Source organism: Bos indicus x Bos taurus, chromosome 21 (assembly GCF_003369695.1).
Source record: "Bos indicus x Bos taurus breed Angus x Brahman F1 hybrid chromosome 21, Bos_hybrid_MaternalHap_v2.0, whole genome shotgun sequence".
In the NCBI taxonomy this organism is placed as follows: Eukaryota; Metazoa; Chordata; class Mammalia; order Artiodactyla; family Bovidae; genus Bos; species Bos indicus x Bos taurus.
Genome location: NC_040096.1, coordinates 54,619,740 through 54,644,638, shown reverse-complemented (window position 1 = coordinate 54,644,638; position 24,899 = coordinate 54,619,740). Strand labels below are relative to the sequence as shown.

At 38.7% G+C, this 24,899-nt stretch overlaps 1 protein-coding gene across 2 annotated transcripts; it reads right to left on the bottom strand.

Annotated features, from left to right (window-relative positions):
* Positions 1–6,756: 6,756 nt before the first annotated feature.
* C21H14orf28 (chromosome 21 C14orf28 homolog) lies at positions 6,757–17,583 on the bottom strand. 2 transcript variants are annotated; one of them, XM_027521344.1, is made up of 5 exons: positions 17,244–17,583; positions 13,093–13,617; positions 11,083–11,172; positions 9,694–9,828; positions 6,757–8,906 (listed from the first exon to the last, which is right to left on the bottom strand). In XM_027521344.1, exons 2-5 carry the CDS (start codon positions 13,614–13,616, stop codon positions 8,723–8,725), a joined length of 933 nt encoding a protein of 310 aa, XP_027377145.1. In that variant the 5' UTR covers position 13,617; positions 17,244–17,583; the 3' UTR covers positions 6,757–8,722. The 2 variants fall into 2 exon arrangements, with proteins under 2 accessions (XP_027377145.1, XP_027377146.1); XM_027521345.1 differs by lacking the exon at positions 11,083–11,172 and having other exon boundaries at positions 17,244–17,533.
* Between the last annotated feature and the right edge of the window lie 7,316 nt (positions 17,584–24,899).

The window sequence follows — 24,899 nt, the reverse complement described above, 5'->3', positions numbered from 1 at the left end:
CATTTCCTTAGCAAAAAAACATACTGTAAAAATATCATTTTTCAACTTAAAATATTCTGGAGATTAGTTCATATCAATATATGAAGATGATTCCTAATCTTTTTTACAATTGCATAGCACCTTACTGTTTTTAAAGAATTTTAACTAGCCTCATGCTGATGGACATTTGGGTTGTTTTCAGACTTTTATAAATAATGTCACATTGAATAGCTTTGTGCATTTGTCATTTTGTGTTTTGAACACAGATTTTTACATGTGGAATTACTGGGCTAAAGTGTAGATGATGTGAAATTTTGCTAGCTCTTGTCTGTTTCAGTTCAGGCTTCCATAGATAAAATGCCATGGACTGAACAGAAATTTGTTTCTCAAAGTTCTAGAGGATGGAAGTCCAAGACCAGGGTGCCAGCATGGTTGGGTTCTGGTGAGAACCTCTTCAGGGTTGCCGCTTGCCAACTTCTCATAGCCTCACATGAAAGAGAGCAGAGATGGGTAGTAAGCTCCCTCATGACTTTTATAAGGACACTAATCCCATTCATGAGGGCTCCATCTTCATGATCTTATCTAGTCATGATCACCTCCCAAAGGCCACACCTAATACCAATACAGGGATGGGCAGGGTTTCAGGATTTGAATGTTGAAGAGACACAAACTTTAAGAGGTTGTACCACTTTGCATTCCCATCAGTAACAGACAAGAGTATCTTACAGGCTGTTTTTATTAGTTCACCTGATAGGGTCTTATTAAAAGGTAACATGGCCTCAGGTTTCTTTTGATTCAAATTATGTCTAACACTATAAGACATGAAAACTTCTTATTTTTAATGCACATGAAAAACACCTTAAATCCCTTATTGAATAAGGCAAGATTGAAATAAGGATGAGCCAATCACTTTTGTTGTCCTGATCAGGAAGTATTAGAAAGGATATTCTTGTGTGTGCCCTGAAGACACAATTTAATAGAGTAGGTGTTCGCCAATAAATAGAGAACTATGTCTCAAAAGTGTTAGAGTCAGATGGCAGATAAACTATTTTGGACAGTATCTGTGGATAAATTATTTTGAGCAGAAACCAGATGTGATATTTCATTATTATTTAGTATCTAGGAAAATTTAAGCTATTCATTTTCCTCCAACATTTTTACTTTTGCTTTGTTTTTGCATTTCAAACAAATTCATGAATTTAACTGCCCCCCCCCGCCCCCCGCCACTAGTTTGATACCATAGCTTGTTCTATGAGCTTATTGGCCAAGGAAATACCAGCAATGGTTTTCAGTCAACAAATGAAATATTCACACGGAATTTAGTTCATCTTCTGCAGCAGCACTGCTTACCTCCAAATTTTATTTCTTAATAGAATATTGAAAGTGAATCAACAATAACTGTAGCAAACACTTTCATGGTGCTTACTGTGTACCGGGCATTAGATGCTATAAAAATAATTCATTAAATCTTCACCACAACCTTATGAAATATATTCTATTATTATCTCCATTTTGCAGTTAGGAAACTGGGAATTGAAGAGTTAAAGTAATAAGACCAAAGCGACATAACCAGAGTCCAAATCTGGACCCAGGCAATATGGTTTCAGAATATAGTCATTTTAACTGCCATACTCTTGCCTCTTATTGACAAGAAAATCAGTAGCTAAGAACTGATGATAAAGAGAATCCAATGGTAATGTGATCACATAACATGACTCACCTCAAAAGTCTGAAATTTTATTATTATTTTTTTCCTGGCTGATAAATATCAATCCTGAATCAGGTCTTCCGGGATTTTCACAAACTCTCTAGGGACAGTAATTCCTAATACTTTTCAAAGAAGAACTATAGAAAGCAGAGAGGAGGCCAGAAAACATGATGGCAGTGGAAGTGAAGAAACCCCAGGAGTCAATTTACAGGTATAATTTGAACTGGTTGTTGGCAGAGAACACAGTTAACTTCATCAAAGACATCACCAGTCTATGTTATCCCCAAGCTATGAGTACGTATATTGTCATAGTACTGAAGGAAAATCAGATTTATCTCACCCAAATGATGTAGGCCAGAAGTTCAGAGATGAGTGTCTCGGTCCTTTATACTGTAGGGAGGAGCTTCTGCCACCTAGTGTTCGTGAAGAAAATGGCAAGAGTTTGGAATCACCAATCCTGTCCTTCCGCAAGTCCAGAAATGTTAACGAGAACTGGTCGCAATGGCCATCTCACTTTTTTCTCAAGTTATCTTCCCTCCAGTGAGAATTAGAAAATATTTGATATTACTAATTCTTGTGGATAACTTAAGCTACAACAAATTTTTTTAAAATTTGACAGCTGTTTGATATGTATCTTTAATTTTAGGATTTATAGCTTCCTAAAGGAAATTAATGGACATGGAACAACAGACTAGTTCCAAATAGGAAAAGGAGCACGTCAAGGCTGTATATTGTCACCCTGCTTATTTAACTTATATGCAGAGTACATCATGAGAAACACTGGGCTGGAAGAAGCACAAGCTGGAATCAAGATTGCCAGGAGAAATATCTATAACCTCAGATATGAAGATGACACTGCCTTTATGGCAGGAAGTGGAGAAGAAGTAAAGGGCCTTTGATGAAAGTGAAAGAGGAAAGTGAAAGAGTTGGCTTAAAGCTCAACATTCAGAAAACTAAGATCATGGCATCTGGTCCTATTACTTCATGGCAAAAAGATGGGGAACCAGTGGAAACAGTGGCTGATTTTATTTTTCTGGACTTCAAAATCACTGCCAATGGTGATTGTAGCCATGAAGTTAAAAGATGTTTACTCCTTGGACTGCTGCAAGAAGCACAAGCTGGAATCAAAATTGCAGGGAGAAATATCAATAACCTCAGATATGCAGATGACACCATACTTATGGCAGAAAGTGAAGAGGAACTAAAAAACCTCTTGATGAAAGAGGAGAGTGAAAAAGTTGGCTTAAAGCTCAACATTCAGAAAACAAAGATGATGGCATCTGGTCCCATCACTTCAGGGGAAATAGATGGGGACACAGTGGAAAGAGTGTCAGACTATTTTGGGGGGCTCCAAAATCACTGCAGATGGTGATTGAAGCCATGAAATTAAAAGACACTTACTTTTAATTTTAAATATGCTGTTTTAAAAGACAGCATATTGAAAAGCAGAGACATTACTTTGTCAACAAATGTCCATTTAGTCAAGGCTATGGTTTTTCCAGTGGTCATGTATGGATGTGAGAGTTGGACTGTGAAGAAAGCTGAGCTCTGAAGAATTGATGCTTTTGAACTGTGGTGTTGGAGAAGACTCTTGAGAGTCCCTTGGACTGCAAGGAGATCCAACCAGTCCATCCTAAAGGAAATCAGTCCTGGGTGTTCTTTGGAAGGACTGATGCTAAAGCTGAAACTCCAGTACTTTGGTCACCTCATGCGAAGAGTTGACTCATTGGAAAAGACCCTGATGCTGGGAGGGATTGGGGGCAGGAGGAGAAGGGGACGACAGAGAATGAGATGGCTGGATGGCATCGCCGACTTGATGGACATGAGTTTGAGTAGACTCCGGGAGTTGGTGATGGAGAGGAAGGCCTGGTGTGCTGCAATTCATGGGGTCACAAAGAGTTGGACATGACTGAGTGACTGAACTGAATGGAAATTAAAAATGGTTAGGCTCTGAAGTTAGATGTAAAGGGGATAATGAAACAGTAAGGGGACAGGGCATAACCTTTAAAAGAATGACATAGCTTTTGTGGACACAAAAAAAACTGGTTAGAACCAACTAGGTCCAAGATGGCAGAAGATTCAGCTTCAGACCTTGAGCCTTATATGCTCACTGTAATGTATCAGCATACTAAATTACATACCCATAGGAGCCATGACAATTCTGAGGCTGATCATAAGAAGTCAAAAAGTTGGTAATTGCCCAATTCCTGGAAATCTCCGCCCCTTCTTCAAAATAGTCGGAATAATCTTCTTGTTCATTAGCCTATGAAACTGTGTACAATTGTGTTGGTTGCTCAGTTGTGTCCAACTCTTTGTGACTCTATGGGTCGTAGCATACCAGGCTCTGCTGTCCATGGGATTTCTCAGGCAAGATTACCGGAGTGGGTTGGCATTACCTTCTTCAGGGATCTTCCCTACCTAGGGATTGAACCCTCGCCTCCTGCATTGCAGGAGGATACTTTACTGCTGAGCCAGTGGGGAAGCCCAGCCTATGAAATTACCCAGCCCATAAAAACTACCTCCCTCATATTTCAGGGCCTCTTGCCTTCTGAGATGGCCCATACTCTGTCTGTGGAGGGTGTTTCTCCCAAGGCTGTTCTTGTCTTTGAGATGGATGACATTCTATGGCATGTATAGCTCTCTAAATAAATCCACTTCTTACCTATCACTTTTTGTCTCACTGAGTTCTATCTGTGATGACACATAAAGAACTTGAGCTTCATTAGGTCCTGAGACCAGATGTATGATCTTAATTAAAAGGCAGTGGGTTCAAGTCCCAATCTGAGTTGTGTGGTTTCAAGAGGACCTTACAACTGCCTTTGAAATTACAAGTCGGCCAACCTGGAGTCTCCTTCCTCCAAACCTCCTCCAGGGATGCTAGGCAGCGAGTGGGGAAAGGACTGTTGCAAAGACCTCACAGCTGTTGTTACACTCCTCTGTTAGGTAAACAGGCATACATAGAAAAATCGGGCTGTATCTGGGAACAGTTTATACCATCAGAGTGTTGCTTTCCAGCTGTGGAACCTGGATACTAGTCTTGAGATGTTGATAGAGAAACGTAAAGGAATGATATCCTTCTTAAAATAGAATAATGAGTTCTTGAAGATTTGAGAAAAAAAGCATCTGAAGGCGTTTTCAGGTAGAGATATCCGAATAGGTGGTGACTGCAGTTTTCTTCAGAGACTCACTTTCCTGTAGGCGTTTTGTTGTGCCAATTATTTCTATCACCCTCATGCTGGCTCCCGGGAATATACATTTCTTTCTTCAAAGCCCAAACTCCTTGGTTCTCTTCAGTACTATGGAGCCATGCTGGATTTTTCAAAACATTTTTACCGGTGTAAACCATTGGGTGGTTTCATGGATGATCATTTTCTTCTTTAGCCTTTTTTGACGGTTACTGATTTCTTACTATGTATTATTTTTATAATCATCTTAAAAATCAGACTTTACAAAATTCAAAAGGAAAACAGGCAAGTAATAAAAATATAGCTAAGCATAACAACAGCAGGCTTCTAATTTTACCATGCTGTTGGTTTTCCAAACGTTATCATTTTTGAGGGCCTTACCAGACCAGCTCACTTTTTCATTTTCAGTGGTACTCCTTTTGATACCTTATGTACCTCACTGCGAAAACAATGGGTGGACTATGGAACTGATGGCTCTTTGAGGGTAAATAATCTAAGGTATATCCTTAAGTAGATACCAGCATCCGAAGAAATCACCTAGCTCCCCACCAACTTTCTCAACTTCCCAGAGATAAAGCAAAAGGCTGCTTTCCCTCAGATCGAATTAAATTTGAAGTTAAGAGCTGTCCAGTTGAGCAGATGGTGAACCCTGGGCCAGTTGGGTGGGTAGGAACTGTTAGTAAGGCATCAAGTTGTCAAGGTGAACTTTTGAAACCTATGTGATTTTAGCTTTTAACAAAGGAAGATGGTAAGAATATAGATGTTTGCTTAGGCTGTTGTTTAGTAGTAGTAATTGCTGTCGTTTTTACATTGAACTGTTTACCTTTCCTGCTTACTTATAGTGCATTACAATTATTGTCAAATAACTACTATTAAATCGTTTAATCATAAAACTGTTGATATGCTCAACAAATACGGCATTTTATGTGTCACAGTAGTCATCTGTTTATATAGCTCAGCTGTTTGTTCATACTCTAAGAATAAAATAGAACCTAGGATTCACGCTTGTGGTGATGATCTTTCTCCTCCTCTTTGATGGGATCGGATCCAGTGACAATCTAGGTTAAATCAACCCTAATAATTAGTAATGGAGAGCTACTTTGAAGGATAAATCTAAGACCATTTGTTAAGTTCTGGGTGGAGGGTAAAGTTTCTTTGAAGAGAAGTTGGAGAATTCTACTTGTATGTTGGAGAAAGTGAAAGTGAAAGTCACTCAGTCGTGTCCAACTCTATGCGACCCCATGGACTGTAACCCACCAGGCTCCTCTGTCCATGGAATTCTCCAGGCAAGAATACTGGAATGGGTAGCCATTCCCTTCTCCAGGGGATCCTCCCAACCCAGGGATCAAACCCGGGTCTCCTGCATTGCACGTAGACTCTTTACCATCTGAGCCACCAAGGAAGCCCATATGTTGATTTCCCCTAAATTTGCTTTGTTCTTTATCCCCCTTTGATGGAGGTAGGGTTTTAAAATAATTTCTGCTCTACCCTAGGTGTAGTTGTGGTTTGTGACATTCTGATTAAAAACATATTTTGATTATTCCCTCATACCTTTTGTCCCCCTCAGCATTCCAATTTCTCTAATAGTGTTTAAGGCTATAAATTTTTTTCCATACTCTCACCTTCACATTTTTTGATAATCTTGTTTACTTCATACTTTCTCACCCCTTTCCTAGTCACTATTTGGAGGGAATAATGTCTTCAATTACCACCATAACAATAAAATACCTATTATCCTTAAATCCTAATCATCTGGGGTCCAGAAGGCATACTTAAATTTCACTACATTAATTCCATTACTGATATGAACTACTGCTCAAATAATTTTTAAAAAGATCTGAAAAGTTCATTAGTAAGACAGAATCTAGGAAACGTGCCTGTACATGAAAGAGGTAGAAAAAATGTTTTTTTTTATTAGCATGTTCAAGGTAGTCAAGATGTTAACAAACATTTCAATCCTCACAACAACCCTGTGAGGTAGGTATGTCACTGTTTCATGATAAGCTAGAATTATTCCAAATAAAGTGCAATTCATAAAAGAATAAATCTGCATCAGGAATAATTTTGTTAATGGTACCATTTATGTATATACTAATATTTGTGTTTCTGTATACTTTGATTCATGCAGTAAGGTGCCCCCAGAAAAGTATACTATAAATCAAACCCTATTTAAATACGTGCGGAAACTATTTAAACAAACTCTGGGGTGAATTAAAAAAAAAAAAATAGATCACTACTTTGAGCAAATACTACGAATATTTCTTTTTTACATGATAAAAAGGCATACTCATCAATGTTGCACTTATATTTATCCATTCTTCAGTAAGTTATCTTAACATGGCACCAATGCAAGACTTAATTTATTGAATTAAACCTTAGCAATTTGGTAAATGGCAGTGAACTGTGATGCTGTGTAGAAATCTCCAAATATATTGCACTCAATCTCAACCCCAGACCTAGGGACAACCACACTGAAAACACTAAAATAAATGATGATAGATTTCAAAAAGTATTTTCCCTTGAGAACATTACTTATTACTTTTCCTTTAAATTGCAAAAGGAAGAGAGATCCTAGGTCTTTGAAGAAGAAACATAATATTCTGATAACTACACACTTTCGGTGATTTATACTGCAAATCAAAGAAAGTTTCATGGTATCGATTTACTATTATTAAGGCAGCACACAGATGTTACCCCCAAAACCTAAGTATTTTTCCCTCTGTGCCAATGTGACTTACTAGGAAGAGAAAGACAACTGACCTTTGAACAACATGGGTTTGAACTGTGTGGATCCACTTATACAGGTCTTTTTTTCAGTAAACATGTACTGTAGTACTACATGATTTGAAGTTGTCTGAATCCAAGGATGTGGAAACACAGGTATGGAGGGACAACTGTAAAGTTATATGGGGAAATTTTGGCTGTTTGGGGGATCAGGGCCCTAGCCCCCAAGTTGTTCAAGAGTCAACTGTATTCTCAGGCACCCATTTTCTTTTACATACATGTTTAAAGTACATTTCCAATGTTCATTCAACATTAGTAAACATACAGTTTGCCTGACACTTTTTATAGCTGTCTTATCTGCAAAATAAATTTTTATTAGAGAACCTCTATTACATTTAAACATTAGTTATATAATTTATTTGAGTAAAAATAAGCTTAATTAAGCTTGGAGCTTAGTTAACACTTAAAATCCACTGCTAGGTTTTAATACTTTAGCAAGTAAAGTTATTTGCCATGATAAAGAAATGATTCAAGTCCAGAGAAACATTCTTACCAAAGTATTTTTAAAAACTTGCTGCAGGGACATTAGGCAAGTCAGGTAAAATAGACTAAACCATCTCTAAGTTGTACATTCAAATCCAAACTAGATCCAATAGTGCACTTTGGATTATAATGAGGTAGGGCAAATAAATACAGTCAGGTATTTTGAACTGTTAAATTTATATAAACTGAAAACTTATTTGTACCCAGGTTTTATTTGGATATCCAAAAGGAAAAATTGAGAATTCAAATGATGAAGTATTTTCTCAGATTCAAAAACAGAACTGTAAAAAATCTTTGAGATACATATAAATAAAAAATACAAATGCTACAAGATATATTTTATTTCAACATAAAATATGCTTGTATAAAAATAACCTGGGATTAAGAAAAAAGAAATACAAACATTTTTGCATAGATTCTCTATATAAAACATTTACCTGGGGCTAAACACTAGAAAATACACCTCTGAAACTAATATAGTTGAACTATTTCCTTGGATACCAAGTATATACAAAACAAAAGCCCTTCATCTGGGGGAGCATGGGCAGGAGGGAAAACAATATAATTTAGCATCAGTCTATATTTATTTCTCTGTTGCTCGAATATAAACCAATGATGACAAGAGGAGAAACTCTGGGGGTTTATTTAACAAAATTAAATTCACATTTCTGAGGCCATCATAGTGCATCCAATGTCCATCAATCTGAAAGGCTGCAGAATAATGATGTTCCTCTTTGTTAAACAATGTGGCACCTTCCAACAAATACCTGCAAATTAAATGACAAAGTGTGGCCGAAAATCACAGTACTTTGTTCTTACAAAAAAACAGTCCTTACATTCTTAACTAAGGAATAAGATTATTTGCATTCTGTTATCTGAAAAAAGACATTCATCTGTAAAAAAAATGTACTATAATTGGTAATTTGGAGTAAGACGTTTAAGAATTTTAAAAAATGATACATTTTTAAGGGCATTATTTTAATAGATTAACTCATGAACTGCATGGTTCTATTATATAAGAGAAAACACAAGAAAATGTTTAAAGGCAAAAAATTAAAAGAACCCCTTGTATCTTAATTTGGATTTTAATTGAACAATGACAGTAATATTTTATGTTTAAATGACCTCATACTATACACTACTTTGGCCTGAAATACAAGTAATGGCCAGCCAGAATTTACTGTTTCCTAAGTCTTAGATACTATCTTAAACACTTTAGACACTGTCATCTCTGTTTTATAGATAAGAAAACTGATGTGTAAACTGGTTGCTACTGGATCAATGTCACATCGCTTGAAAGGTAGGGCTGGGATTTGAACCCAGTTCAGTCGATTCTATAGTCTAAGTACCTAACTGCTATGTACACTGTCAGCAACTGACTCCCTGTAGTATATTCTGATCTTATTTAGGATACATTCATTTAGAGATAGCTTTTATTTTTTTTTTTTAACAATATGTATTTCCTTAAGAGCTAGTCAAAATCATGATAGAATAGTAGAAAAATATAAATAAAATTCTTTTATTAGTCATGTAAAACAAACAAAAAGCACCTACTTGTGATCAGATAAATCCAAATAATAGGGGACATATGCAAGATCTTCAGATTTCCAATGCTGCATATTTAAGACAACAAAAGGGGGTGCCCCGTGGCAGAACACTCGTTGAGAAAATTCTCTTAAGCCACCACACCTAAAATTGAAAATAGGCATGAACTTTATTACACTTGAGACAAAGCTGCCTTTTATCACTCTGAGTTGTCCTTATCACTTAATTTCATAATAAGCATATTATCTATTTAGGTATGGGAAAATTGTATGACTGTATTAATACTTTATATGCCTAAGTCTCAGAGTTTATAAGCTGAGAGAGTCTATTTATGAGAAAATGACATTTTTAAAACTCCAAGAAAAGCTAACTATGTTTATCTCAGCTTATAAAAGCATGTAGTCTTTTGAACTGACAGAAACGTTTTTATTCAGAAAAAAGGTTTTCTTTCTCTAGGCTGGTTTCAAATGAGAATAATGGCAGAGAGGCAATAAGATGATTCTTACAGTCTTCTTTAGACTAAATAAAATTCCCTGATTGGCTCCTGTTGCCATTACGATGCAGCAGATTCTGTTTTCTTAGAAGCACCAGGTATTAAGCATATGAATTAAAATAAAACAAATACAATTAAACGGTAAAATCTCAATTAACCGGAATGCTCAGGGGACAGTATTTAGTGGACAAACACTGACTAAACTAAGTTATCTGGAAACCATTTTGTTTCAGTATTTGTTGCAAAAATACACCTAGTTCACTTTCTGGACTTAAGTACAATTAACTGAAGGTATTTTATTCTTTCCTTCTTTTGTGATTAATTAGGTGTAAGATCATCCTTCTAAATATTAATTCTCCTTGTTCAATACTGTAGATATAAAAATTAAGAGACTGGGGTGAATATGTTCTGCCTCTTTGGATTTCCTTTTTCTTTTCTTTAACTAGGTTAAACTTTTTGGTTGTCATTTACTGCTTTCTCACTGACTCAATGTACATGAGTTTGAGTAAACTCCAGGAGTTGGTGATGGACAGGAAGGCCTGGCATGCTGCAGTCCATGGGGTTGCAAAGAGTCGGACACGACTGAGCAACTGAACTGAACTGAACATAAATGAAGAGTACAGAATCCAGTTAATTGAGGGTCCAGATTAGCTGGGTTCCAGTTAAGCAAGGTTTTATTGTACCTACTCAGCAGTGGGGGAAAAAAAGGCATTTGCTTTGTATTCATCAAGCAACTGCAGCACAGCATAAAATGGTATAGTAAACTAGAAGGTATCAAGATTCCAAAAATATAAGGTTTCCTAAACACTTGTGAATTGCTGTTTCATAACAAGCATACCCACATCCAGGTTTCTTTATAAGAAACACAGAAATACTTTCATCTTAAATGTCTATCATATACTCACCCATGCTCTTCACACAGTTCAATCCTGGAACAGAATAACTCATCCACAGCCAGTCGTATCAAGTTTCCATGTGGAATTTCTTGGGGAGGACTATAACAATTGCAAAATGCATGTAAGAAATGCTTCAGCATTTTACATGTAAATATATTAATGTTGCTCAGTTGCAAAGTCGTGTCCGACTCTTCGTAACCCCATGGACTGCAGCCTGCCAGGCTCCTCTGTCCATGGGGTTTTCCAGGCAAGAATACTGGAGTGGGTAGATACTTTCTTCTCCAGGGGATCTTCCTGTCCCAGGGATTGAACCCATGTCTCCTGCTTAGTGGGTGGATTTTTTACCGCTGAGTCACCAGGGAAGCCCAAATATATTATGTGGATAACAAATTTTACAAGTCATCCATTATTAGTAAAACACATATAAAAGTGTAACCTCTGTTATTCATCTCTGTATTTCTTACAGACAGTATAGAAACCAGTTGAACTTAATAAACATTAATGCATGAAACTTTCTAAGAAACATTAAATATATATGTAAACTGATCCTGAAACACACAGTTGTTGCTTTAAAAATTTCTGAGAGGATTAAATAGAGTGGATCCTGGTCCTGATGTAAGAAAGCAGGATCCAGAATTAGGAGAGCAGCTGATTAGTTACCTGACTCAATGTTAGTGACAGCCAGTGTTGGCCTCAGTTTCCTGATTTGTTAAAAAAAAAAACTTCCTACATACTTCAGAGGTTGTTTTACATACAGGATTAGAAAATAGGCAAAAGACTAAAAAGTTATATAGAGTATAATGAAAACTATTTATTGAGAGGCACAAAATGCTAGTATTAATATAGGGCTGTAAATACATTATAGTTTCAAAACATATGTAAGTTAAAAGATACTAGTTTTTTCTAAAAAAACAAATTTCTGAAGCACTTTTAAAAAGTCCATTATGGTTTTAACAGTAACAACTTTTTCCCTGATGGAAATTTCACAATCAACATCATCCTATCAGCAATACAGCAAAATGGCCCAAGTGTATTTCAGAACAAGAGAAACAATAATTGGTAGTCTCTAAAAAGAATAACAGATCTTCTGCTTTCCCATTGTCTTAAGTATAATGCTGTAATAGTAAACTAAATATGCTATACAGAAAACGTGAATATGTTTGGGTATGTGACGTACAATCCCACAAGGGAACAATCTGTTCGGCAGTTTTCTTCCTGGACCACAGGGCCAAGTATGCTTTCTGACAAAAATGTGTTTGGATCTGTTTTTCTGTCCTGTTTCCCACTGCCACCCGCAACCCCCACACTGGCAATTATCCCTTTTCCAGCTCATGTGCCCTTGGGGCTTTAATGTTTCCCAATACTCCACTAGGGTTTGCCAGTTTGGCCTTCCTCCCTGTCATTTTACCAGCTTGAAGGCCTTCCTTTTCTCCCCTCAGCAGGCTATCAGTACCTTTCTAGCCAATAAAAAATTTCCTTACATCTGTATCCTTTTCAGGTATTAATATTCCCAAGTTTGGGATTTCTATCTCTAATTATGCCCTGGCCATGACATGGAGTACTTTCAATCTTCCTGTTCATGTAGAACTAGCCTACCTGACAGGGATCTATTCAGAGAGGGAAACATTTCAATATAGTATTAAGTGTCGTTGGAGAGGTTAAATCTGTGACACAAGGCATTATCTTCCTAGCCATATTAATAATTTCTGAGTGAGAGGAAAACATTGTGCATACTGAATAGGTCATTATTTTGCAAGTGAAATAGTTATCAATTGGTTTTGTAAATCCTGACATGTTTAGATATAATAGAAGAGTAATATTTTTTTTTTTATCATGGAACCCACTAAAGAGTCTTGCATTTGCCTGGCTGCTTTATTTATAAGTTGTTGTACACAGGGTCTGTACATTAAGAAGTACTTTGACTATATCTATCTATCTATTTTCCTATCTATCCATATCATGCATTATAAGCATACTACTTTTGCTAAAAGTGACAAAAGAGACTTTAGAACAACTTACTTTATATTAATTGTGCGTTGCTGATCTTCCTGCACTCGAGTGGGGCATCGCCAGTTGGAACAGTAACTCTCTTGTATGGTTGACATGAGATTTTCGAGATTTTTTGTAAAATTATCATGTTCATTCCCAAACAAATCAATGATTAATGAAGCTTTATGAACTTCAGACTTGTATTGCTGTTTTTCCATTTTGTCCCAAATCCAAAGTAGCTTCACGGTTGTAAAACTGTAGGTGTCCATTAAATAAAGAAAACAGTCTACAAACTCTCTACCTAAATGAAGAGAGAGTTCCCGGGGGAAATTTTCATTTTCGTTGAGAATGACATACAGCAACATCAAGAATCCATCTATGGTGCAGGTATTTTTCAGTCTTATTTCAACATAGAGTGGTGTACAGGAGACTGCTTTGCGGCCAGCTTTGATAGTAAAAACACCTCCCCAAGGAAGAACAGGCCTCCAAAATGAGCGATCTTGGTTATAGTTATTTTTAATTGATGCTTTGATCTCTTCAAACAGTGTCTTCATCCTGCATTTTAAAAGTTTAAGATAGTACTTGTAAATTTGTGACTATCTTTTAAATGCATGATATATGTTGAAATGAAAATAGAGCTATCTAAAGATTAAATTAAGTTTGGTTAAATAGACTCCTAAAGGAACAAAAAAATTTTAAAACAATTCAAGCCATGAGCCATTTTTTCAGCAACATGCATGGTCTCTGGAAAGACCATTTAAGAAGTTGTAACCTTTTTTTGAAATACAGAATAGTCATCTGATGGACCTTTTTATTAATTATCAGTTCAGTCGCTCAGTTGTGTCCGACTCTTCGCAACACCATGGACTGCTGCATGCCAGGCTTCCCTGTCCTTCACCAACTCCCAGACCTTGCTCAAACTCATGTCCATCTAGTCGGTGATGCCATCCAACCAATTATTATTGGTTATATTGCAGATTTTATCACTGACAGAGGAAAATCTTGTAATGAAAAAATCCTAAATAAAACTATTCAAAGATACAGTCTAAATTTGGTTGAGTGCATTCCTAATGTAAACCTCTTCCTCCAAAATACGAGCTGTGTTTCATTTTCTTGTTAATATGTGTGGTTCTACTTATGAAACAGATATGATGGAATTCTTAGTTGGGGTACAGAGAAAGGCCGACTGGTTTCGAAAGATAAAATATGAAGAGTACTGTAATCTTGAGAACTTAATCATATTAGCACAGCTAAAACAAAAATCATTTCTATGCACTTGGGGATTTTCACTTGCAATTTAGGACCATGCTGCATGCTAAGTTGCTTCAGTCGTGTCTGACTCTGTGCGACCCTATGGACTGTGGTCGGCCAGGCTCCTCTGTCCATGGGATTCTCCAGGCAAGAATACTGGAGTGGATTGCGATGCTCTTCTCCAGGGGATCTTCCCAACCCAGGGATCGAATCTGGGTCTCTTACATCTCCTGCATTGGCAGGCGGGTTCTTTATCACTAGCGCCACCTGAGAAGGACCATGCCAGATATCCTGTAATTTTAAATACAGAGGCCAGGCTGGGACAATCTTGTTCAGAGTTTGGTTCATTATCCTGATTCTTCTCTCTGCATGTTTTGGGAATGAACTGAGGTGTCCTCCTTATTTAAACGGGCACTTATCTTCCCCCACCCTTATGGCAGAAAGTGAAGAGGAACTGAAAAGCCTCTTGATGTAAGTGAAAGAGGAGAGTGAAAAAGTTGGCTTAAAGCTCAACATTCAGAAAACTAAGATCATGGCATCAGGTCCCATCACTTCATGGGAAATAGATGGGGAAACAGTGGAAACAGTGTCAGACTTTATTTTTCTGGGCTCCAAAATCACTGCAGATGATGATTGCAGCCATGAAATTAAAAGACGCTTACTCCTTGGAAGGAAAGTTATGACCACCCTAGATAGCATATTCAAAAGCAGAGACATTACTTTGCCAACAAAGGTCCATCTAGTCAAGGCTATGGTTTTTCCAGTGGTCATGTATGGATGTGAGAGTTGGACTGTGAAGAAAGCTGAGTGCCGAAGAATTGATGTTTTTGAACTGTGGTGTTGGAGAAGACTCTTGAGAGTCCCTTGGACTGCAAGGAGATCCAACCCGTCCATTCTAAAGGAGATCAGTCCTGGGTGTTCTTTGGAAGGGCTGATGCTAAAGCTGAAACTCCAGTACTTTGGCCACCTCATGCGAAGAGTTGACTCATTGGAAAAGACTGATGCTGGGAGGGATTGGGGGCAGGAGGAGAAGGGGACGACAGAGGAGAGATGGCTGGATGGCATCACCGACTCGATGGACATGCGTTTGGGTGAACTCCAGGAGTTGGTGATGGACAGGGAGGTCTGGCGTGCTGCGATTCATGGGGTCACAGGGAGTCGGACACGACTGAGCAACTGAACTGAAGTGAACTATCTTCCCCCCAACCTTGAGGATAACTAAGAGCTTGGTTTTAAAGTCATTGACAGTATTCTAATAAACATGTTGGTGTCATATGTATGTATATAAAGCAAAATTGAAAAAAATTAAAGAATGAGGTCCTAATGAAACTGAATTGAAAAAAATTGCTTTACTTTATTTGGAACAAACAAATGTCTAAACTAAAAACATCACAGGGTTTTCCAGTATGTTTCATGTTTTGCATTTTCATGAAAACGGGAAGCATCTGAGGAGGAGGAAGACAGAAATTAGTGACTGAGGTCAGTGTCTTATTTTGATCATAGTTTCAAGTGCCACATCCTCCCAAGCACAATATGAATCCAACTCTCAGTGCTGTAGACCTATGTGTTTTGTGCAGAAAATTAAGTTCAAACCTATTTTCTAACACCAGCAAACTAAAAATTCAGTTTTACCACACACACACAGTATTTCTGACTTAGGCAAGATACTGTGGACTCTAAAATATTCAACACTATATTTAGTCTGAAGTGTAGATGTTTATATATAGTTGCTAACATGCTGGCTCTAGTCAACCACTTAGGAATAAGAGGGAGTGGCAAATTTACAGCCAAGGAAACACAAACTCAGTTTCTGCTTAATGAAGAAGAAATGTTCCAGAACATATTTTTTTTAAAAATCACAAGGTATTTAAATATTTAAAACATGAAAATAACATTCCTCATGGTTTGACTGATTTCTGTGGCATTTTAAAGAACTTTATAGCAAAGTCATTATGATTAAGAGCCTGAGTTCAGATTCTTAAATATTGCATTAGAAAGGAACTGTAAATTTCTGTAGTATTTTTTGCCAAATTATCTTTTAGACATGACTAAATAAGTACTGCTCTGTAAAGCAAGTTGCACTCTAAGAGAATTAAACATATATTTTATAACTACATATATATTTAAAAATATATACACACACATAAAATGATTTCTCTAGCCTTTTTCTGGAGAAAACAAAAGGAGAAAAAGAGGATTGGAAGAACTAAAGGACACATAGTCTAGCTTCTGCAGTACCGTGGTGATTTGTTCTAAAGTAAATTACGATAAAAGCGACTAAAAAAGACCAGAAAATGTGCAAAGAACTTTACTTAAAATTTTCTTTTAAGTTTTGGCCACACTGTCAAAAACACCGTTTCGTTAGACAGTGATTGTAAGTCCTGGAGGATTACTGGCTTTATTTTCCTGCCTCAATAGGCCCCCTAGTTTGAACAAACCAGGAAGACTCCCTAGACTTCTATTTCCTTGGCAAAAAACGACACCTTTTGCGGTCGTTTCCAAGGGTGACAATCTGTACTCCACGCTGGTCGTGAAGACCAGACCATTTACCCAAAGCATTGAATACCATACACCCTAAGAGTTCGGGGGTCCTGAAGGTCCCCTCCCGAGTTAGCTCCCCCAAATAGTCGAGAAAGAGGCCCGCAGTCCCGCTCGAAGCAGCGCGGGGCTGGGTACGCGGTGGGCCCCCACCTCCACCCCGCCCACCCCGCCCCCGGCCCGCAGCTCCCGGGAAGGCCCGGCACTGAAGACTGGCCCTGGACTGCGGGTGGATCCCCGAACCCGGAGCCGGTGAAGGGGCTGGGCATCCCCTGCCCGCATCCGAGCAGTGGCCCCGCTGAGCGCCTGGGACTGCGGGTAATGGGCAAGAGGGCCGGGCCGCGGAAGGCGTCCGGCCAGTCTCCGTCCACCAGGAAGCCGACTTTTCGTACCTCCCCGGGGACCGAAGACCGCCGGTGCCGCCGCACCCGTCGCCGCCGCCGCTTGCTCATGGAGAGTCCGTGCCGCCGCCGCCTCATCTACTAGCACTGCCGGCTGTTTCGGCCTCCCCCGGCGTGAGCGCTGGGCTCCGGTACGGCCTCCATCGCACCCGCCGCGGCGGGAGCCAGAGCAGCTCCAGCGCCCAGGCCCGATCCGACCGGACCCACGGAGCCAGGACCGCGGGACGCGTAGCTTCTTATTACGGAGGAAGATTCGGCCTGACCTCCTCCCCCCTCCCCCCAACCCCGGGACCTAGTCTCCAGCTGCCGGACGCCGCTGCTGCGCAGGCGCGAAGAGGGCCCTGCCAAACGTGCGTGTGGAGGGTGTGTACACAGCATCCGGATTCACCCAATGGGTACCAGGATCAGGTGCAGGGGGCGGGACCTCGCAGAAAGGGGAGGTGTTCCAGGGTTAGAAAGTGGGTGGGGCAGCCGGAAGTGGGCAGGGTTTGCACGGAGGCGGAGCTTTGTTGGCAAACCTGCTTGGCTTTTAGGGGTTTGTACCATTTTAGGACTTTACTTGATTTTGGTTTGCTTCTGCTTCTGGGTATTTCAAGTTCTTAAGTCAAAAAATGAAAGCTTTGTTTTCTTTGTAAGCTAAAGTTGTTCAAACTTTTGATTTAAGTATGTATTTAAGGAAAATTGAGTTAGTGTGTTAAATACTAATTTTAGTGTTCAGGGTATTAATTGGCCAATCTTCTGTAATTTACAATGGACGTTAATAACATTTAAAGAAATTAGGGCTTCCCAGGTAGCATGGTAAAGAATATGCCTGCAAATGCAGGAGACATCAAGAGATGAGGGTTCAATCCCTGGGTCTAGAAAATCCCCTGGAGAAGGAAATGGCAACCCACTCCTGTATTCTTGTCTGGAAAATTCCATGGACAGAGGAGCCTGGTGGGCTATAGTCTATGGGGTCACAAAGAGTCGGACACGACTCAGCACGGACGCAAACGTGAACATACATATATAAAGCAAAAATAGATAGACCTAAGGGAGAAATACTTGAACTATAATCATAGTAGACTCTAATAGAGGTTGTCACTGAGACTTTATCACAGCTTTTTCAGTGGTCTTCCCTGGTGGCCCACCCGGTAAAGAATCTGCCTGCAATGTAGGAGACCTAGGTTCGATTCCTGGGTTGGGAAGATCCCTTGGAAAAGGCAATAGCAACCGAGACCACAATTTTTGCTTGGGAAATTCCTTGTATAGAGGAACCTGGAGGGTTATAGTCCATGGGGTGGCTGCAGGACTGAGGGACTAACACTTTCACTTTCTCAGTTACAGAACCACTAGACAAATTATCAGAAACAGCATAGGAGGGCTTAGCAAAAGAATGAACTAATTTGACTATAGATACAGATATGAATATTGATATAGGGAATATTTATTAATGACATATATTATATAACCCCCAAATGGAGTACTTCACTAAAACAAAAAGATACTGCTATATTTAAGTGCAGAAATAAACTTCACAATCAGAATGAAGTCATACACAAAAGAACACACTGTTGCTGTATGAATCCCATTATAGAAAGTTTAAAAACAGGTAAAATTAATTGGTGCTATTAGCAGTCAGGGTAGTTGACCTTTGGAGGGTATGTCTGTAATGAGGCAAGAGAGTGGTCTTCTGGAGCGTCGATAATATTCTCTTTTTTGATCTGGTTGCTAGGTATAGCTGTTCTGATTATAGCTCTTTTTATTTTGTAAGAAAGAAAGAAAGAAAGTGAAGTCACTCAGTCGTGTCCGACCCTGTGACCCTGTGGACTGTAGCCTGCCAGGCTCCTCTGTCCATGAGAGTCTCCAGGCAAGAATACTTGAGTGGGTTGCCATTTCCTTCTCCAGGGTATCTTCCCAACCCAGGGATCAAACCCCGGGTCTCCTGCATTGCAGGCAGATGCTTTATCCTCTGAGCCAAACTACTTATAATTTTTTCACTTTTTATATATGTTTCATTTCAATAAAGATGTACTTAAAAACAAAAAAATTAGATAGCTTTGGCCCCATTATAGAGATGAAAAAATTGAGTTTTGGACATGAAAAAGCCAAACACATTTTGACAGCTGGAAATTGAAACTAGAGCCTCTTAATTCTAGAGTCTGCAAACACAACCACTATTCATGTTCTGTAGGTCCTGGTTCTTGTATCCTCTGGTAAAGAGTCAAAGCCCACGTGACTCTGCTTCCGGAGAACGCAGGCCATCCTGGAAAACTACCTCCACCTGCAATTAGAGATGGGGATGCTGTTGAGATACTCCCCATCTTGCTGTGCAACCAAACATGATTATCTGGAAAGTGAAGCTCAACCTCCAGAATACACAATGCACAGAGCTCAAAGCCACCCAGCACATCAGTGTGGTACCCAGTCACAGCTGAGTCTGGCAGAGACTTGGACACCTTCTTAACTGATTTCATGGTCAGCTTGATTATGGCAGAGACCTTCCTTTTGGACTTCTCTCAAGGAGTCTAGTAATGGTAGGATGAAACTTCTGGGAGAGAAGCTTGACTCACTCAAGGTAATTAATTACTGCTGGTGGAGCTGGGAAGAAATGGATACCTCTCAGAGCATAGGGGAAGAAAGAGGTTCTGCCCAAAAAGAAAGAATTAATAATTCTGGAAAAACCTGCTCTTTTTAGTCACCTGGTTTTAATATTTCCTGTGACAATTTACAGATAAAGAAACTGAGGCGCTGATGCATGAGGTAGCAAGTGTGTCTGTATTGGAATTCACATACAGAATGTTCACTCTCAATATTAAAGCTATCTTGCAAGGAGAAAGCCCTTTAAAAATGTTTATAAGTGTGGATTATGTGTTTAATTGACAATCTCTCACAAGACATAGCATTCATTTTATACTGATTGGGTCATTCTCTTACCAAAAACAGATCCAATAGTGCAGTTGTTACCATTTCTGGAGAATAGCCGGGAGATGGCTCATTAAACTCTGCTGAAGCTTGGCTAGACAGAGGAAGTATGGATTCCTGGCATACTTGGATAATTTACAACCCTTCCTGAGTCCTTTATCCAAGATTTCCTTTCTGTTCCTTTCAAAATCGGACAGCGGAGCTGCATTCTTTTTAGACAGCTTTACTGAGATATAACTGACATATAATGGAACATATTTAGAGAGTATAAATTGGTAAGTTTTTAATATATGTATACCCCCTTTAAAATCACTATAATCAAGTGAATAAATCCATCATCCTCCAGTTTCCTCACACCCCTTTGTGATTCTCTTATTCCTCCCTGCCGTCCACACCTGAGCAACCACTGTTTTACTTTCTGTCATTATAGATTCATTTGCCTTTTCTAAACTTTTACATAAATGAATATGTAAATGTATGTATGTATAATATTTTTTTGGGGGGGGGTGGTCTGGCTTCATTTCCTCAGTGTCATTATCTTGATATTCATCCATGTCGTTTTGTGTACAGTAGTTTATTCTTTTGTATTGAGAAGTGTATTCCATTATATGGATGCACTGCAGTTTATCATCTGTTGATGGACGTTTGAGTTGTGTCTAGTTTGGGGCTATTACCAATGAAGTTGCTATGAACATTTGTGTACAAGTCTTTGTATGGACATATATTTCCTTTGTTTTGTTGTTGGATAAAAATCTAGAAGTGGAATGGTTGGATCATAGGCAGATGTATGTTTAACTTTTTAAGGAACTGCTAAGTTATTTTCTTGAGCATTCTTTGGCATTGCCTTTCTTTGGGATTGGAATGAAAACTGACCTTTTCCAGCCCTGTGGCCACTGCTGAGTTTTCCAAATTTGCTGGCATATTGAGTGCAGCACTTTCACAGCATCATCTTTCAGGATTTTAAATAGCTCAACTGGAATTCCATCACCTCCACTAGCTTTGTTCGTAGTGATGCTTTCTAAGGGCCACTTGACTTCACATTCCAGGATATCTGGCTCTGGGTGAGTGATCACACCATCGTGATTATCTGGGTCGTGAAGATCTTTTTCATTATAGGGGACTGGAATGCAAAAGTAGGAAGTCTAGAAACACCTGGAGTAACAGGCAAATTTGGCCTTGGAATACGGAATGAAGCAGGGCAAAGACTAATAGAGTTTTGCCAAGAAAATGCACTGGTCATAGCAAACACCCTCTTCCAACAAAACAAGAGAAGACTCTACACATGGACATCACCAGATGGTCAACACCGAAATCAGATTGATTGTATTCTTTGCAGCCAAAGATGGAGAAGCTCTATACAGTCAACAAAAACAAGACCAGGAGAAATTGCCTTTCTTTCCAATCCCAAAGAAAGGCAATGCCAAAGAATGCTCAAACTACCGCACAATTGCACTCATCTCATACGCTAGTAAAGTCATTCTCAAAATTCTCCAAGCCAGGCTTCAGCAATATGTGAACCGTGAACTTCCAGATGTTCAATCTGGTTTTAGAAAAGTCAGAGGAACCAGAGACCAAATTGCCAACATCCGCTGGATCAAGGAAAAAGCAAGAGAGTTCTGGAAAAGCATCTATTTCTGCTTTATTGACTATGCCAAAGCCTTTGAATGTGTGGATCACAATAAACTGTGGAAAATTCTGAAAGAGATGGGAATACCAGACCACCTGACCTGCCTCTTGAAAAATTTGTATGCAAGTCAGGAAGCAACAGTTAGAACTGGACATGGAACAACAGACTGGTTCCAAATAGGAAAAGGAGTACATCAAGGCTGTATATTGTCACCCTGCTTATTTAACTTCTATGCAGAGTACATCATGAGAAACGCTGGGCTGGAAGAAGCACAAGCTGGAATCAAGATTGCCAGGAGAAATATAAATAACCTCAGATATGCAGATGACACCACCCTTATGGCAGAAAGTGAAGAGGAACTAAAAAGCCTCTTGATGAAGGTGACAGAGGAGAGTGAAAAATTTGGCTTAAAGCTCAACATTCAAAAAACGAAGATCATGGCATCTGGTCCCATCACTTCATGGGAAATAGATGGGAAAACAGTGGAAACAGTGTCAGACTTTATTTTTTTGGGCTCCAAAATCACTGCAGATGGTGACTGCAGCTATGAAATTAAAAGACGCTTACTCCTTGGAAGGAAAGTTATGACCACCCTAGATAGCATATTCAAAAGCAGAGACATTACTTTGCCAACAAAGGTCTGTCTAGTCAAGGCTATGGTTTTTCCAGTGGTCATGTATGGATGTGAGAGTTGGACTGTGAAGAAAGCTGAGCGCTGAAGAATTGATGCTTTTGAAGTGTGGTGTTGGAGAAGACTCTTGAGAGTCCCTTGGACTGCAAGGAGATCCAACCAGTCCATTCTGAAGGAGATCAGTCCTGGGATTTCTTTGGAAGGAATGATGCTAAAGCTGAAACTCCAGTACTTTGGCCACCTCATGTGAAGAGATGACACATTGGAAAAGACTCTGATGCTGGGAGGGATTGGGGGCAGGAGGAGAAGGGGACGACAGAGGATGAGATGGCTGGATGGCATCACTGACTGGATGGACGTGAGTCTGGGTGAACTCCAGGAGTTGGTGATGGACAGGGAGGCCTGGCATGTTGCGATTCATGAGGTCGCAAAGAGTTGCACATGACTGAGCAACTGAACTGAACTGAACTGAAGTTATTTTCCAGAGTGGTTGAACCATTTTACATTCCCATCAGGAATGAGTTTGGATTTCATTTCCTTCACATCCTCCAGAACACTTGCAGTGGTCAGTCGTTTTTAATTTTAACCATTCTAATAGGTGTATAGTGATATCTTGTTGTGGTTTTAATTTATATTTTCCTAGTGACTAATGATATTGAGCATCTTTTTATGTGCTTATTTGTCATCTGCATATCTTTTTCGGTGAAATGTCTACTCAGATCTTTGTTACATCTTTTTAAAATTGGCTTGTTTTCCTGAATTTTGAGAGTTCTCTATGTATTCTGAATACAAGTTCTTTGTCAGGTATATGCTTCACTAAGATATTCTCCCAGTATGTGGCTTGTCTTTTCATTCTCTTAACAGTGTATTTTTTTTTGTTTTTTTATTAACAGTGTATTTTTAAGAACAGAAGTTTTGAATTTTAGTAAAGTCCAATTTATTCTTTTATGAATTGTGCTTTTAGTTTAATTTCAAAGACATCTTTGCCTACCCCTAAACTCAATAAGACTATATCCAATGTTTTCTTCTAGAAGTTTTACAGGTTAGGCTGTATGTTTAGGTCTATGATGTATTTTGAGTTAACTTTTATTTATGGTTTGAGGCATTTTGTTGAAAAGGCTATTCTTTTTCCACTGTGTTGTTTTTGTGTTTTTGACAAAAATCAGTTGTCCAATATAATTTTATAAACATTTTATATTTGTTCATCATCAGCTATATATATGCCCCAATGTGCTAGCACTGGAGTTATATATCAGTAGGTATTCTTTGTGAAGAATAGAGACTAAATATTGCCAACTTAAATAAAATAAGAAAATTTCTAGAAGAATGTGAGGTGTAATAAAATTTTTTAAAAGCTGGGTAATAATCAGGTCTCAGTAACCTTGATTCATCCAAAGGGAGATAGTTCTTCAAAGGAAAATGATACTCTACATTGTAGAAGAAGAGAGAATGGTGCAGGACAGATATCTCCTGTAGCAGTGCTTAACTTTTTTTTTTTAACATCCATACATGATAAATGATCAGAATTAGGCAGTGTGCAAGGGTAAACTGATGGTGATTAGGACTTGTCTATGTGGGATGTAGTGAAAAAATCCATTACTTTTTCTTTAATACTGTGTAACTATAAGAAAAAGACACAGTGTTAGGGAGATATGAAATATTGAGTTTATAAAAACACCTCAATAAAATATAAAAATTTGATGAGAAATTTGAGCTTGTTTGCATGATACGATCTTTATTTCAAACCTAAGTATAGTATACATATGGAAAGGTGTATACAGTTGTCTGTTGGTATCCATAAGGGATTGGTTCCAGGCCCCTCTTCACCCCTGGGAATGCCAAATCATGCCTTGCATGATCAAGTTTCTTAAATAAAATGGTGTAGTTTTTCATATAACATATGCACATCCTCCTACATACTTTAAATTATATTTAGGTTACTTATAATATCTAATACAATTTAAATGTACTGTAAATAGTTGCCAATGTGCAACAAATTCATATTTTGCTTCTTGAAACTTTCTGGAACTTAAAAAAATATTTTTCATCTATGGTTGATTGAATTTACAAATGTGGAATCCAACTATATATCATGATTTTGTTACTTAAGAATTTTCACAAAACAAGCACACCGGCTGTGTGTTCTAGTTACATATACTCACAAATCACCCACAAATTTAATAGGCTTCCCAGATGACTCAGTAGTAAAGAATCCACCTGCCAATGCAGGAGATGTAGGTTTGATCTCTGGGTTGGGACAATCCCTTGGAGGAGGAAATGGCAGCCCACTCCAGTATTCTTGCCCGGAGAATCCCACAGGCAGAGGAGCCTGGCTGGCTACAGTCCATGGGGTTGCAAAGAGTTGTACATGACTTAATGACTGAGCATGCAAAATAACTTTTATTTTGCTTATGAATTTGAAATTTCGGCAGGGCTTAGCTGGGATAACTTTTCTGCTGGGGGCTGAAATCATCTGAAGTCTGCT

Bases quoted from the DNA above. Each gene is read 5' to 3' on its own strand.
- C21H14orf28 (XM_027521344.1), bottom strand. From the start codon at position 13,616: ATGAAGACACTGTTTGAAGAGATCAAAGCATCAATTAAAAATAACTAT. The intron at 11,173-13,092 runs GTAAGTTGTTCT...CAATTGTTATAG, and splicing joins CAACGCACAATTAATATAAA to TCCTCCCCAAGAAATTCCAC. The intron at 9,829-11,082 runs GTGAGTATATGA...TTTCAATTTTAG, and splicing joins GAACTGTGTGAAGAGCATGG to GTGTGGTGGCTTAAGAGAAT.